Source organism: Pleurodeles waltl, chromosome 12 (assembly GCF_031143425.1).
Source record: "Pleurodeles waltl isolate 20211129_DDA chromosome 12, aPleWal1.hap1.20221129, whole genome shotgun sequence".
NCBI classification, from domain to species: Eukaryota; Metazoa; Chordata; class Amphibia; order Caudata; family Salamandridae; genus Pleurodeles; species Pleurodeles waltl.
Window position 1 is genome coordinate 77,580,378 of NC_090451.1, and position 13,464 is coordinate 77,593,841.

Consider the following 13,464-nt stretch of genomic DNA (forward strand, 5'->3'; position numbering starts at 1 on the left):
TCCTCACTTATGGACATGCCCTTTGTTGGTACCCGTCTCTTCAGAGACAAAGGAGACTTGATGCTTGATCACTTTAAGGAGTCCCGGGCTACGGCCAGGTCCTTGGGCCTTGCAGCTGCTCCTCGCCCTGCCTCAGTCTGCTTTTCGCCCCTTTCGTGGCTACAGAAGGGGCACTCAGCCACGTCCTTTCACTCCAGCCATGTGCCTCTCATGCTGCTTAGCCACTGCGTGGCCAGGGACTTGGGATCCAACGTCCTCATGGATCGGGGGCCAGCGGTCTACGTAGTCCACTGCCTCTCCCGCTGCAGCCTTCAAACCTTCCTTGTCTGACTCTTCCCCATCAGAGACCAGTCAGAGGCAGGATTCTCCATCACCTGCCCCTGCTGGCAATCTGTCACGTCAGACAGGTGGGTTTTGCAGATAGTCCAAAGAGGCTACTCCCTCCCCTTCAAGACTGCTCCTACATCCATGCCACTGTCCTACGATTGGATGACAGAGGATCACTTGCCACTTCTCTGCGAGGATGTTACGGCTCTCTTGGCCAAGGGAGCTATAGAAAGGGTCCCTATGCCAGAAGTAAGTTGTGGTTGTTATTCCTGCTAATTTCTGGTGCCCAGAAAGGACAAGGACCTCTGCCCTGTCCTATACCTCCGGTCCCTCAATCTCTTCCTCAGGAAGGAGACTTTCAAAATGCTCACTCTGGCTCAGTTCCTATCTGCCCTGGATCCAGGAAACTGGATGGTAAAGTTGGACTTGCAGGACGCATATTTCCATATTCCCGTCTTGCCTGCCCCTGGCGCTACTTGAGGTTCATAGTAGGCCACAAGCATTTTCAGTTTACTGTGCTCCCCTTTGGCCTCACCATCACCCTTTGGGTGTTCTCCAAAGTGGTGGCAGTGGTCGCAGCTCATCTGCGCAGGTTAGGTGTTTCAGTCTTCCCCTACCTCAGTGACTGGCTGATGTAGGCGAGATCGCCCTAGGCTGTCATCTCCCACCTCCAGACTACGGCGAACCTGCCGTATTCGCTAGGGTTCACTATAGATGTACCAAAGTCACACTTAACCCTCTCAAATGCTCCCCTTTATCAGAGCTGTAAAGGACACAGTGCAGTTTCGGGCCTATGCTTCCGAGCAGTGTGTCCAGGATATTCAGGCTATGATACTGATGTTTCAGCCTCTCTCCTGGATTTCGGTGAGAATTCCTCTGAGCCTGCTGGGCCTCATAGCCTCCTGCATCCTGCTGGTGGCACATACCAGATGACATATGCGGGCTCTGCAGTGGGACCTCAAGTTCTAGTTGGCGCAGCATCAGGGGAATCTCTCTGACATGGTCCATATCTCAGAGGGAACTGCGCAGTATCTACAGTCGGGGCTCTTGAACCGCGATTGGATCAGAGACAGATCCCTCTCCCTTCCTCAACCAGTGACAGATGTGTCACTCCTGGGATGGGGTGTCCACATGGGAGAGACAGAGAGCAGACACGTCTGGTTTCTGGCATAGTCCGAGCTCCACATCAATCTTTTTGAGCGCAGGGTGATCAAATTGGCATTGAAAGCATTCCTTCCTTCTCTCAGAGAGAAAGTAGTGCAGGTGTTCATGGACAACACCATCGCCATGTGGTAATGCAACAAGCAGAGCGGGGTGGGGTCCTGGACCATTTGTCAGTAGGCTAGGCGCCGCAGGACGTGGCTGGAACATCAGGGCATTTCCCTGTTGGTTCAACACCTGGCAGGCTCTCTGAGCGCCAGAGTGGACAAACTCAGCCATCAATACCAGGTTGATCATGAATGGTGTCTCCATCCGGAGGTGGCGCAAGATCTCTTTCAGCGGAGGGGAGAGTCTTGGTTAGACCCGTTCATCTCTGCAGAGAACAAGCAATGTCAGCTGTTTTGTGCATTGGAGTTTCCAAGGCGGCACTCGCACAGTGACGCTTTCCGTCTCCACTAGAACTCAGGCCTCCTGTATGCCTTACCCTCCTTCTTTAAATCTCCTATTGTTAGTAGATTCCTAAAGGGTCTTACCCATATGTTTCCTCCTTCACCATTCATAATGCCTCAATGGGATTTTAATTTGGTTCTTACTTTTCTAATGTGTACTCCTTTTGAGTCACTTCATAACCGTCTGCTCTGGATTTTAAGTTTAAAAACAACCTTCCTTGTGGTTATCACTTCTGCCCACAGTGTGAGTGAGCTACATGCTCTTTCTTTAGAGCCTCCCTTCCTTTCCATCTATCCTGACAAGGTGGTGCTCCGCACCAGGGCTTCCTTCTTACCAAAAGAGGTTACGCCCTTTCATGTAGGCCAATCCACAGGCCTGGCTCCGTAACTCGGGCTTTTCTGCGGATGTACAGTCCACATTGTTGGATCTCCCGTTTGATGGGGACAAGCTGTTTGGAGCCAAGGCTGATTCGGCCTTGGAACGTTTTAAGGAGAGCAGGGCCACGGCTAAGTCGTTAGGGCTCCAAGCTCCTTCTTCCACGGCCTCTTCCAGATTTTTCAGGAGGTTTCGTGGATTTGGGCGTGGCTCTTCCTCCTCTTCCTTTCGGGGAAGATATCAGCAACCTGCCTCTTCCCATCCCTATAGATCTTTTAGGGGGAGAGGTAGGGTCCGCACCAGAGGAGCCTCTCAGCAGCACTCTGTCTCTTCCTCATCCTCTGGCGGGGTGCAGCAGGGGAAGCAGCCTTAGGCTTCCACCATTTCCCACTCACTCCTCTCCTGTAGGGGGAAGATTACAGCATTTTCTCACCAAATGGAAGACTGTTACAACGGACACTTGGGTTCTCAGTATTGTGGGAAAAGGCTACACCCTTCCCTTTCGGGAGTTCCCGCCCCTCATCCCGCCCCGCCCTTCTTATTGTTCAGAAGAACACCTCCTGTTGCTAGAACAGGAGGTACAAGCCCTCCTTTCAAAGGGCGCGGTGGAGTTGGTCCCAGAGCAGGAAAGGGGTCGAGGATGTTACTCAAGGTATTTCCTGATTCCCAAGAAGGATGGTCGTTTGAGACCAATCCTGGACCTGAGGATCTTGAATTGGTTCCTCAAGCAGGAAAAGTTCAAGATGCTGACCCTAGCACAGGTGCTTTTGGCGTTGAACAAGGAAGACTGGATGGTGTCTGTCGACTTGCAGGATGCTTACTTTCATATCCCGATACTCAAGTCACACAGGAAGTATCTCCGGTTTGTGGTGGGATCGCAGCACTATCAGTTTGCGGTCCTTCCGTTTGGTCTTACTTCAGCACCTCGAGTCTTCACAAAGGTGATGTCGGTGGTTGCGGCAGAACTCAGAAGGAAGGGGATAGCAGTATTCCCTTATTTGGACGACTGGTTGATCAAAGCCAAGTCCCCGGAGCTTGTGTCGCATCATCTGCAGTCAACAACCCAGTTGTTGTTCGACCTGGGTTTTTCGGTGAACGAGCCCAAATCTCACCTAGAGCCCTCTCAGCGCCTCCTGTTCATAGGGGCAGTACTGGATACAACATTGGGTCGGGCCTTTCCTCCGCCTCAGCGGCCCAGGCTGCTGCGACCCAGATTATCCAGACGGGACTGGATACGACCGACTCGGTAGCCAGAGCAATGGGCACAACTGTGGTGGCAAGGAGACAGGCCTGGCTCCGTAACTCGGGCTTTTCTGCGGATGTACAGTCCACATTGTTGGATCTCCCGTTTGATGGGGACAAGCTGTTTGGAGCCAAGGCTGATTCGGCCTTGGAACGTTTTAAGGAGAGCAGGGCCACGGCTAAGTCGTTAGGGCTCCAAGCTCCTTCTTCCACGGCCTCTTCCAGATTTTTCAGGAGGTTTCGTGGATTTGGGCGTGGCTCTTCCTCCTCTTCCTTTCGGGGAAGATATCAGCAACCTGCCTCTTCCCATCCCTATAGATCTTTTAGGGGGAGAGGTAGGGTCCGCACCAGAGGAGCCTCTCAGCAGCACTCTGTCTCTTCCTCATCCTCTGGCGGGGTGCAGCAGGGGAAGCAGCCTTAGGCTTCCACCATTTCCCACTCACTCCTCTCCTGTAGGGGGAAGATTACAGCATTTTCTCACCAAATGGAAGACTGTTACAACGGACACTTGGGTTCTCAGTATTGTGGGAAAAGGCTACACCCTTCCCTTTCGGGAGTTCCCGCCCCTCATCCCGCCCCGCCCTTCTTATTGTTCAGAAGAACACCTCCTGTTGCTAGAACAGGAGGTACAAGCCCTCCTTTCAAAGGGCGCGGTGGAGTTGGTCCCAGAGCAGGAAAGGGGTCGAGGATGTTACTCAAGGTATTTCCTGATTCCCAAGAAGGATGGTCGTTTGAGACCAATCCTGGACCTGAGGATCTTGAATTGGTTCCTCAAGCAGGAAAAGTTCAAGATGCTGACCCTAGCACAGGTGCTTTTGGCGTTGAACAAGGAAGACTGGATGGTGTCTGTCGACTTGCAGGATGCTTACTTTCATATCCCGATACTCAAGTCACACAGGAAGTATCTCCGGTTTGTGGTGGGATCGCAGCACTATCAGTTTGCGGTCCTTCCGTTTGGTCTTACTTCAGCACCTCGAGTCTTCACAAAGGTGATGTCGGTGGTTGCGGCAGAACTCAGAAGGAAGGGGATAGCAGTATTCCCTTATTTGGACGACTGGTTGATCAAAGCCAAGTCCCCGGAGCTTGTGTCGCATCATCTGCAGTCAACAACCCAGTTGTTGTTCGACCTGGGTTTTTCGGTGAACGAGCCCAAATCTCACCTAGAGCCCTCTCAGCGCCTCCTGTTCATAGGGGCAGTACTGGATACAACATTGGGTCGGGCCTTTCCTCCGCCTCAGCGGATTCAAGATATTCAGGATTTGGTTCCAATGTTTCGAAATGGAGCGGTAGTTCCAGTCCTCAAGGTCCTTCGTCTGCTCGGTCTGTTTGCCTCCTGCATTCTGTTGGTCACGCATGCTCGCTGGCACATGAGGGCTCTTCAGTGGTGCCTCCGAAGGCAGTGGTCTCAACACAAAGGGGATCTAGAGGGTACTGTCAAGATCTCCAGAGATGCTGCTGTGGATTTGAAGTGGTGGATTGCAAGCAACAATCTTTCACAAGGAAAGCCGTTCCAGCAGTCGCCACCAGTGGCCACAGTCATAACGGATGCTTCCACTCTAGGGTGGGGAGCTCATCTGGGGGATCTGGAGATCAAAGGTCTTTGGTCTCCAGAGGAACAGATGTTTCACATCAATCTGTTAGAGTTACGGGCTGTACGTCTGGCTCTCAAGGCCTTCCTCCCTTCCCTTCGTGGTCAGTCGGTACAGGTCCTAACGGACAATACTACCACGATGTGGTACATAAACAAGCAGGGAGGAGTGGGGTCGTACCTTCTCTGCAGAGAAGCTCTTCGACTATGGTCCTGGGCAGAGGACCATCAGATTTGCTTGATAGCAAACCATCTGGCCGGAGTCTTGAACGTGCGTGCGGACAGTCTCAGTCGCCAATTCTCGGCAGACCACGAGTGGCGTCCCCATCCAGATCAAGTCCGTTTAATCTTCCAGAGGTGGGGGTTTCCTCGGGTAGATCTGTTTGCCACTCGAGAGAACGCGCATTGTCCGTTATTCTGCAGCCTCCAGTATCCGATGCAGGGAGCGTTGGGGGACGCGTTTCAAATAACCTGGTGCGGCCAGTTGCTTTACGCGTTTCCTCCCATACCCTTGATTCCTCGAGTATTGAGGAAGATTCGCCAGGACCGGGCTCTAGTCATCCTAATAGCTCCGGATTGGCCAAGGAGGGTATGGTACTCCGACCTTCTCCAACTCTCAATGTGCCCTCCGCTCTGTCTCCCTTTCAGGGCAGACCTCCTCTCGCAGTCGCAGGGGCAGGTTCTACACCCCAACCTCCAGAGTCTGCACCTACATGCCTGGAGATTGAACGGGGCAACCTGAGTTCCTTCTCTCTCCCGCCTGAGGTAGTGGATGTTATATTAGCGGCCAGGCGACACTCCACTAAATCTATCTACGCTAATAGATGGTCTAAATTTGTTGCGTGGTGTGGAGAGAGGCAGATTGATCCTTTGCATGCTCATCTATCGGACGTTTTGTCTTTTGCTCTGTCTCTAGCGCAGAAAGGTTGTGCAGTGGCTACCATTAAGGGTTATTTATCGGCCTTGTCAGCCTTCATATGTCTTCCAGACCAACCATCTTTATTTAAATCCCCTATTGTTATCAGATTCTTGAAAGGTCTTCTAAATAAATATCCTCCAAAGCCATTCGTTATGCCGCAATGGGATTTGTCCTTGGTCCTGACTTTCCTTATGGGGTCCCCTTTTGAACCTATGCATTCTTGCCCCTTAAGGTATTTGGTTATAAAAACAGTTTTCCTGGTAGCGATAACATCTGCAAGGAGAGTGAGTGAGTTGCAGGCCTTATCGGTAAAGCCCCCTTATACAACTTTTTATGGGGATAAGGTGGTGTTGAGGACCAAGGCTGCTTTCCTCCCGAAGGTTGTTTCACCTTTCCATTTGGCTCAGGCAATTACTTTGTCCACGTTCTATCCTCCGCCTCATCCTTCCAAAGAGGAAGAAAGATTGCACCGTCTGGACCCAAAGAGGGCATTGAGCTTCTTTATTGATAGAACGAAGGATTTCAGGCTGGAGGATCAGCTGTTTATTGGATACGTGGGCAAGAGGAGAGGAAAGGCAGTCCACAAGAGAACACTATCTAGGTGGGTTGTTCTTTGCATTAAAATCTGTTACTCTTTGGCAAAGAAGGATCCTCCTGAGGGCATTAGAGCTCATTCCACCAGAGCTAAGTCGGCCACTTCGGCCTTGGCCAGAGGTGTTCCTGTGGTCGACATCTGCAAGGCCGCAACTTGGTCGTCCCTTCACACTTTTGCAAAACATTACTGTTTGGATTCTGAGGTTAGAAGGGACGGCCATTTTGCACGGTCAGTGCTGCAGGATTTCTTGGTTTGACCATTTAGGCACCCACCGCCGGGCGTGGTACTGCTTTGGGACTCTATTCATTAGGTGAGGAATCCACAGGTAGTTGTATCCATCAGAAGAACGAGTTACTTACCTTCGGTAACGACTTTTCTGGTGGATACATTAGCTACCTGTGGATTCCTCACGGTCCCACCCGCCTCCCCGTTGCCTTTCTGGTCTTACCAAGTAATCCTTGAGTACGCTCCTCTTGGTCGTTGAGGGTGCAATAGATGTTGTATATATTATATGTATATATGTATATATCTTTGTGTATATACTTGATGTGTAGATATATATTTAAAAAAAAAAAAAAAGAGAGAGTTATATATATATATAAAAGATTTACAGTTATTCATGCAATGTTGTGTATTTTTACAATGTAATGGGATGTTGCCTTGCTCTTTCATTGCATTGCCTGGTTGTTCTCATGCACGTAAAAAATGATTGGTACTGACGTCCGCACGTCGTCGAGGACCTCTTATTGCCTGTATGACGTCAGACGGCGTCGCGTGGGCTAGAGTGACGTCCTCGTCGACGTGCAGAGACTAGTAAGAAGATTTCCGGCGAATGCTGGCGCCATGGGAGTATTCATTAGGTGAGGAATCCACAGGTAGCTAATGTATCCACCAGAAAAGTCGTTACCGAAGGTAAGTAACTCGTTCTTCTTGTTACGCTCCATGCAAGTAGCATTAGTCTCCCGCTACATTCTTAGTTATTCTGTAAATAACTTGAAATGGTTAGGTCACTAGCACATACTTTCTAACATACATCATGCTTGTATTGGTTTTTTAAACACCAGTATAATTACACATTTCTTGACCATATAAATATAAGTTTCTCCCCAGGAAATTAACATTTTCTTCAAATATTATTTCTTCAAATATTATTGTTTCTGGCTATGACTCGCACATTGGTAAAGAATTCTCCTGTGCTAGTCTATCTATACTTGGGATAACTTTGTATCATCGAAGTTATTAATATTTTTTACACAACAGATACACCCTTTATTGCAAGATACTGTAAATAAGCACCATTTTCTTGATTGCTTCTTTCTAATTGTACCTACTTTTTCCTAATTATATTCACCTTCGTCTACCTATGGTATTTTCGATTAATAATATGTTATAAGTCGATCCTACATATTTATTTTGCAGATTATCTTTTGAAATAGAGTTTATATAGCTGATTGTTCTGCAAGCTTAATATTGTCTACATAATATGGTATGTGTTGGAAAATGGGTTATTGGTAGGGCAGGTAGGTACCTACACCTAGCAACAAGCCACTAACCTCCACATAGGTACAGTTAGGTCTCAGTAAATTAATCCCAGCTCAACCCTTGGTAGCTTGGCAACGAGCGTCAAGGCTTAATTTAGGAGACAAAGGGGGTTATTCCAACTTTGGAGGAAGTGGTAATCCGTCCCAAAAGTGACGGTAAAGTGACGGATATACCACCAGCCGTATTACGAGTCCATTATATCCTATGGAACTCGTAATACGGCTGGTGGTAAATCCGTCACATTTGGGACGGATTACCACCTCCTCCAAAGTTGGAATAACCCCCAAAGTGTAAAGCATTCAAATATCACAAAACAGTAATTAAATAAAACACAGGAAACAGTTTAAAATTCCAAAACCAATTTATAAAAATAGTTTATATTTTTATCTTTAAAATGACACAAAAACGATTAAAATCGGTTCAGGGGAACCGGAGATATGAATTTTGAAAGAATTATTACTTTTCTAGCGCTTAGAAACAAAAAGCGCCAATCGGGTCATCTGGTTGCACCTCGACCGGGGCAAAGTCAAACTTTCAGGCCGACCGCGATGGAGCCCTGCTCAGTTACAGGTCGCGGGAGGCCTCGGTTAAAAAGTTACCTTCTGACTTAGGCCCTCATTCTGACCCTGGCGGTTCTCTACCGCCAGGGCCAACGGGGGCGGGAGCACCGCCGACAGGCCGGCGGTGCTCCCTTGGTCATTCTGACCGCGGCGCTTTGGCCGCGGTCAGAACGGGAAAACCGGCGGTCTCCCGCCGGTTTTCCACTGCCCCTTAGAATCCTCCAAGGCCGAGGGGATTCTGACCCCCCCTACCGCCATCCTGTTCATGGCGGGAAAGCCGCCATGAACAGGATGGCGGTAGGGGGGGTCGCGGGGCCCCTGGGGGCCCCTGCCGTGCCCATGCCCATGGCATGGGCACGGCAGGGGCCCCCTAACAGGGCCCAACTAGGCTTTTCAGTGTCTGCGATGCAGACACTGAAAAGCGCGGCGGGTGCTGCTGCACCCGTCGCACGCCTTCCACTCCGCCGGCTCGGTTCCGAGCCGGCTTCCTTGTGGAAGGCGCTTTCCCGCTGGGCCGGCGGGCGATCTGAATCAGATCGCCCGCCGGCCCAGCGGGAAAGTCAGAATACCCCTCGCGGTCTATTGACCGCGGGGCAGTATTCAGGCGGCTTCCGACGGGCGGGCGGCAACCGCCGCCCGCCTAGGTCGGAATGACCACCTTAGTCTTTATTTTGAAGTTTTTCTTCACCGGGACGAACCTGCCAGTTGAATCCGACCTCCTGGAGTCCTTGTCCGGATACGTGATGTGGGTTTCCTCGGAGGAGACTTTTACCTTCGGACTTAGTCGTTTTTTCGAGATGAAAATCCTTCGACCGGGGTAAACCTGGATCTTGATCCGACGTCCATGGAGCCCTTCTCGGATACGATGGCTGGGAGGTCCCGGTCAACTTTTTACATTCGGACTTAGGGCCTCATTATGACCCTGGCGGGCGGCGGAGGCCGCCCGCCAGGATCCCGCCCTCCAAATTACCGCGCCGCGGTCAAAAGACCGCGGCGGGTATTACGAGTTTTCCCCTGGGCTGGCGGGCGGTTCCAGTTAAACCGCCCGCCAGCCCAGGGGAAAACGACCTTCCCACGAGGATGCCGGCTCGTAATCGAGCCGGCGGAGTGGGAAGGTGCGACGGGTGCTACTGCACCCGTCGCGTATTTCACTGTCTGCAAGGCAGACAGTGAAATACATTTTGGGGCCCTCTTACGGGGGCCCCTGCCGTGCCCATGCCATTGGCATGGGCACGGCAGGGGCCCCCAGGGGCCCCGCGACCCCCCCTACCGCCATCCTGTTCATGGCGGCTTTCCCGCCATGAACCGGATGGCGGTAGGGGGGGTCAGAATCCTCATGGCTGCGGAGCGCGCTCCGCAGCCATGGAGGATTCCAATGAGCAGCGGAAAGTCAGCGGGAGACCGCTGACTTTCCGCTTCTGACCGCGGCTGAACCGCCGCGGTCAGAATGCTCATTGGAGCACCGCCAGCCTGTCGGCGGTGCTCCCGTGGTCGGTGGCCCTGGCGGCCACCGGCCGCCAGGGTCAGAATGACCCTCTTAGTCTCTTTTTTGGATGTTTTTCTTTACCGGGACGAACCACGAAGTCAGGCCGGGTCGCGGTTGAGGCAAGCCGGCTAGAATTTCCGCTGCGGGTCGGTCCCTCTCTGGAGCTTTTTTCCCAAAATTCTCAAATCTTTTCCAAACTTCTGGGGCTTCACCCAGATGTTCTTTTAAGGTTCTTTTGGGGTCCACAGCTCACCCCAAGGGTCCAGAAGTTCTGTGATGGTCCTTGGGGGGTGCGGACTTCAACTCCCAGAATGCACCTGGCGCAAACTCCTTTTTGGCCACTGGACAGTGGTCAGCTGGTCGCTTTCTTCAGGAGTTGCTGCAGGGGACTCTGGTTAGCAATTTTTCACCTGTAGCAAACAGGGAGTCCCTCCTTGAACCAGTTGAAGCCAGGCAAAGTCCTTCTTGTGGTGAAGCCCAAGTGTGCAGCTGGTGCAGTCCTTCTGAGTGCAGGGTCCAGGTGCAGGCCAGGGGTCCAGCAGGGCAGTCCTTCTTCTTCTTTAGTTCCTTTCTTGTTGAATTCTGGAGGGGATCTGAGGTGTGGGTGCAGGTCTGCCAGTTTTATCCTTGCTCCTGGGTGAAAAGCAGGGGGGCCCTGGTTCTCCAATCAGGGACAGGGTCGTCCCCCTGTGATGACCACTTCCTGGGAAGTGTGGCAAAAATCCATCCCAGAAGGCAACAGTCTCTAAAAATCCAACATGGATGAATCTGATTTTTGGAGGTTACATCTGGCTGAGCCCACCCACTGGTGTGGCTAAAAATCATAAACACACCCCTCTCCTGCCCTCTCCTAATCTAATCAAGGGGGCACCTAATTGTCTGGGGTTGCAGGATGTGGGGGTGTTGCTGGGTGCTCCAAATGTCCTTCTCTGCCTTTGAAGACCAGTTTCGCAGCCCTCCCCCTTCCTGCCTCACCATCTGCTGAGGGGAGATTCTCTCCCCCAAGCACATTCCTTTGTGTGAAGCCTGGCCACTTCACACCTCATCAAGGCAGCCTGGCAGAAGCTGCTGCAGGCTGGCCAATCAGAGCACAGCAGCAAAAACAATGCAGAGCTGAAATTGGCAACTTTTTAGGTAAAGTCTAAACTTTTTACCTGAACTAGTTATATTAAATCCAACAACTGGAAGTTGTAGGATTTATTACAACAATTAATCTGATACCAAATTCTTGGTATGCAACATTTAAGGAGACTTTAAAATTTAAAATAAAGTCTGCCCATTCTAGCCTATGAAGGCCATTTACTTCAATGAGGGAAAAACGAATTTGGCTGTTTTTACCTCACCAGGGCTTATAAATCTATTTTTATAAAGTCCCTGCTTATAGTTACATGGCACCCAGCCCTAGGGGCACATAGGGCACACCTTAGGGGTGACTTATATGTAAAAATAAGGTAGTTTAAGACTTTGGAAGTACCTTTAATGCCAAAGTCGAATTTGCATATAACTTTAATTTAAAAGCAGCCAGCAAGGCAGGCTTGCTTTTAAAATGACACTGGGCACCTCAGCAGTGCACCTAGGTGTGCACCACCTATGCTGTGGTCCCTAAACCTACATGCCCTACCATATACTAGGGACTTATAGGTAGGTTAACTTAGCCAATTATAATTAGCCTAATTTGCATATCCATTTTACACAGAGCACAGGCCCTGGGACTGGTTAGCAGTACCCAGGGCACCATCAAAGTCAGGAAAACACCAGCAAAAAGAGGAAAATGGGGGCAAAAAGTTATGGGGCCTCTGCAATCAGCCCTGTTTTCTCACAGTATGTTACATTTACCTATTCAGTCACAAATCTGCTTGAATCCAGTGCCGATACTGTTAATTTTGTTCCGAAGCTCTCTGGTCACTCTATCTAAAATCTTTGGGTTACCTTTTCACGTCTTTCTTCACCTTTCATTTTTTCACATATTTATAAGTCAGCTTGAAAGGACACATGTAACAGTATCTTTACTTTATTTTCTCACATACTTTTTCACGTTATTTGAATACCAATCACCAGAAAAATTTCTCTTGGAATGAAGAATTCGGTTTTGAGGTGCATAACCCTCCACACGGACTTTGGGTTTTCACTTTTCGGTGATTTTTCTTCATAACCCCTTTTTAATTAACTACAACCCCCAGTCTTATGTCGCTCTTCTTTTTCAGCCTTGAGAAAGCCCTGGCATACGCGCCTGAGGGGCGAAACATGTGTTGGCTGAGTTTCCATTCTTGTTGTATTTCATTCAGGAATTACTCGTGTTCTACCAATAAAATTCGAATTGGAGTAATAAAGCTTCTGCTTCACTCCTTTTTCATGAACTTTATGAAATTCAGGGCAATACAACAACAGCTAAAATATCACTTACAGCAGTGGGACCTTAACATCTTTTCAGTAGCGCATTTCTCGTGGAGGACTAGGGTCCATGTCCTCTGGTTAAGCTCCCACGTCAGGATAAGGCATTTTAATACAGGAAGTCTCTGGCTTGGACCCTTTCCTTGGAGCAACAAATCCTAAATCCACCTTTTCTACTTCATAGGTGATTTTGCTAGTTCCAGGATTGATGTCTACATGGTCTAGTACTCTTTTTAACCTTTGACTGGATTGGCTTACAAGCATCATTTCCAGCAATTCGTTCTCTATGTGCACGATATTTGATTGAGAATGGTGGCAACCAATTAGCCTGACAAATATGTCCCACTGTGTATACAAATCATTGTGAAAGGCATATTCTGGTTCCAGCCAGTAATGTTTTCTTTTTCCTTTGAAGATTTTGCCGAAAGAAATGGAAACACATCAAAGTTGGGGACATTGTCTGCCTCAAAAAAGATGACCTTGTGCCGGTAAGTGTCAGTCACAACTGTGATGCCCTACTCAACTAATATGCTGTATATTTATAGGCACCAAATGGGGAGGCTAAGTAATGTGCAAGGTCGGCTTCAGGTTGGGGTTTTAGAATCTTCAAAAGAGTAATGTGCAAGCCCTGTTTGGGCACGGGGACCTCGCATCTCCAAAGGCTAATATCCAAGAGCTTCATTGGACATGGAGTCTTGGCATCTCCAGCAGGGTAATGTGCAAGACCTTCATTTAGCATGGAATCTTAGCATCTTCAACAGCGTAAAGTGCAAGCCCTGCAATGGACATGGCGTTATAGAATATTTAAGAGGGTAATGTGCAAGACCT

At 49.7% G+C, this 13,464-nt stretch overlaps 1 protein-coding gene across 6 annotated transcripts in view; it reads left to right on the forward strand.

The window, feature by feature from the left end:
* The window catches only part of LOC138268383 (phospholipid-transporting ATPase IC-like), a 324,435-nt gene that overhangs the window by 114,030 nt on the left and 196,941 nt on the right, over positions 1-13,464 (forward strand). For all 6 annotated transcript variants that reach the window (XM_069217963.1, XM_069217965.1, XM_069217961.1 and 3 more), the window contains one exon: positions 13,052-13,124. In XM_069217963.1, the coding sequence (XP_069074064.1) occupies positions 13,052-13,124 (73 nt within the window). The remainder of the gene's footprint in view (positions 1-13,051; positions 13,125-13,464) is intronic.